The sequence below is a fragment of the Gavialis gangeticus genome, unplaced genomic scaffold, assembly GCF_001723915.1.
Source record: "Gavialis gangeticus isolate Ggan-Ray unplaced genomic scaffold, GavGan_comp1, whole genome shotgun sequence".
Lineage (NCBI taxonomy): Eukaryota > Metazoa > Chordata > Crocodylia > Gavialidae > Gavialis > Gavialis gangeticus.
Window position 1 is genome coordinate 5,857,120 of NW_017729001.1, and position 2,643 is coordinate 5,859,762.

At 50.8% G+C, this 2,643-nt stretch overlaps 1 protein-coding gene across 2 annotated transcripts in view; it reads left to right on the forward strand.

Annotated features, from left to right (window-relative positions):
• The window catches only part of CCDC157 (coiled-coil domain containing 157), an 18,652-nt gene extending 16,575 nt beyond the window's left edge, over positions 1 to 2,077 (forward strand). For both annotated transcript variants that reach the window (XM_019506751.1, XM_019506752.1), the window contains exons 9-10: positions 1,474 to 1,562; positions 1,674 to 2,077. In XM_019506751.1, the coding sequence (XP_019362296.1) occupies positions 1,474 to 1,562; positions 1,674 to 1,956 (372 nt within the window). In that variant the 3' untranslated portion in view covers positions 1,957 to 2,077. The remainder of the gene's footprint in view (positions 1 to 1,473; positions 1,563 to 1,673) is intronic.
• Positions 2,078 to 2,643: the final 566 nt, after the last annotated feature.

Genomic DNA, 2,643 nt, shown 5'->3' on the forward strand with positions numbered 1-2,643 from the left:
CACCCAGAACTGGACGCAGTACTCCAGCTGCAGCCTGACCAGTGCCGCACAGAGGGGGAGTATCACCTCCTTGGACCTGCTTGAGATGCACTTGTGGATGCATGACAAAGTGTGGTTGGCCTTCCTGACTGCATCCCCACAATGCCTGCTCATGTTCATCTTGGCATCAATGACGACTCCAAGATCCTTTTCTGCCTCTGCACTGACAAGAAGGGAGTTCCCCAGCCTGTAGGTATGGTGCTTTGTTGTTCCCTCAGGTGTTAGTTCACTAGGGGAGGGCCTTGCTATTTGGGATAAGGTATATAGTGGCCAGGGCTCTACAGGGGCTTCTTCCTCTACTTTATAGCTGCCCCTCACCTCACAGTGTCTCTGGGTCCATTGCTTGGGCTCTGGAACCCCAGCCTTCCCTTTGGTCACTGGTCGATCATGGAGCCTCCAACAGGGGATCTCAGTCTGTCAGAGGCTCCACGATCAGGAGCAGCAGGGCACACACGGCTGGGATAAGCCACGTCCCCTGCCACCAAGGCTGGGCTAGGTGAGTGGGGTCAGAGCCCAGGAGGCAGGGCCCTTTACTAACAAAAAGTGATCCTCTCCATAAAAAGGTTGGAGACCACTGCTTTAGGCTCACTTGTCCGTAGCCAGGTTCCTCCTAGCCCAGGCCTTTCCTTTGGCATCTTTGCAGTCCTTCTGCTGGGTTTCCTAATTCCTGGCCTTTTTCCAGGCCAACTCAATCCTAGCTGGTTTTCTCCCAGCATTAGCCCTTCCTCAGGCCTGCTCGGTCTCCTGTCCCTTTGCATTCCTAGTCAAGCCGCCTTTAGTAGAAGCCGTGCTCCATTTCACTGCTGAAGCCCATCTGCCTTTTCTCTGCCATCTCCTTTTATCTCTCTGCCAAGGCAGGGCCTTCCAGCCAGAATTGTTCCTCATAAAAGGCTTTCACCTTCTTTGTGATGAGGGATAAAGCGAGCTCCATTACAGTTCTCCAGCCCGGTTTGCCAGTGCCCCTCAATGACATCCTAGTGCTGTACACTTGGCCATCTCCTTGCTAGGGACTCATTCATTTAACTTAAATTGTAAGCTCTTTGGAGTAGGGACTGTCTTCTGCAATTACACCATACCTAGCACTAAGGGAGCTAGGTCAAGGACTGGGTCTCTGGCTCCCATAATCCATCTGCCTATCCCGTGTAACCCATCCTACATTTCAGCTAAAATCTGAGCTGGCTCCTGGGAAAGGCCAGCTTGTTGCAGTACTGCCTAAACAGCTCTGTAGATAGGGGAAATAGCACTCTATACCCACTAACACTGAAGGACTTTGGGGCCTGATGCTTTGTTTTAGGTCAGTCTTTTTGCAAGACCCACCCAAGATATGGTAACTCTGGGTCAATCCTAGCTCCTGGATGTGGAAGAAATTCCCAGCATTGGGCAGTGACCATGGAGATGAGCTCAGGCAGGTTCTAATCCCATGGTTCTCTCTAGCTTATTCCACAGACCCAGCTGTGGATTCACTCCTCTCCCCAGACCAGCAGCAAAGATGGTGTGACAGACCACAACAAAGATTACACAGGGTGAGTAAAGAGTGGCACCATGCCAAAGCAAGGAGCTGGGAACTTGGTTTCAAAAGAGACCTTCCATACTACATATCTGCTCTCTCATCCCTGCTTCTGCTGCTTCTACAGAAATCCTGCTGGTGCACACAGACCTCCAAGCAGCCAAGCTGGCAATGACAGCCTGGTGTCCCGCCGGCCTCCAAGCAGCCAAACAAGCAAGGCACGCCAGAGACCACCAAGCAGCCAACAGACAAAACCATCCTCCCTAGAGACCACATGCAAGGAACTGTCCTGCCTCTCTCTGCTACCTGACAACTTTCTCCTCAATAACAATGTCAAACCCAAAGGGCAAGACAGCGTAGCTGGAGTCCAGGCCCTCCCATCACGCAGTACTAGAAACCACCAGAAATAGAAGGCCAGCAGAGTAATTCTGTCAGGAAGTAGTATTCAACCAGTGCCACTAATACTGTCACATTTACCACTCAGGATCCCCATAAGTAGCAAGCTAGTGTTGGAGGCAGTCAGCCAGCACAGGAGATGGAGCATCTGATATCATCCCCCACTGGCAGCTCTACTAGAGCCATCTGGCTCTCTTAGGACAGGTGATTCATGGGGGAGGGACAGATGGAAGTGGGAGAGACATTGAGGATCCTGTTCCAATTCAGCATTAGAATGAGCAAGGTTGATGCTCCTATCACCAGGGTTTGCTTATCTGTTAGGAGAGACCAGAGTTCAACATGCTGTGGACAAGGTCCTGAACAAATAGAATTCTTATAGAAAGCTCTGTGCCTTTTCCGTACACAGAGGTTAAAATGCTTACAGCAGTGAAAAAGGCTCTATTCCCGTAGCCCCAGTTTTATGGGTACAAGAGGGGCCTTTCCTTCTTAGGAGCTAGAGAAAACATCAGCACAGTGCACAGCAAGAGGTGGAGAGCTGTTTTAGGGTGGGGAAAAGCATGGTCAGGCTTAGGTACAGCAGGATATCCAGGTGGTCTGGGCTGCTATTCACAGAAGAAATGAAGGGTTTCATGCCAGGGTTTGATCAGTAGGACATGGAAAAAGGTGATCCAATCATATGCCTGGAAAGTAGGAACTCTCAC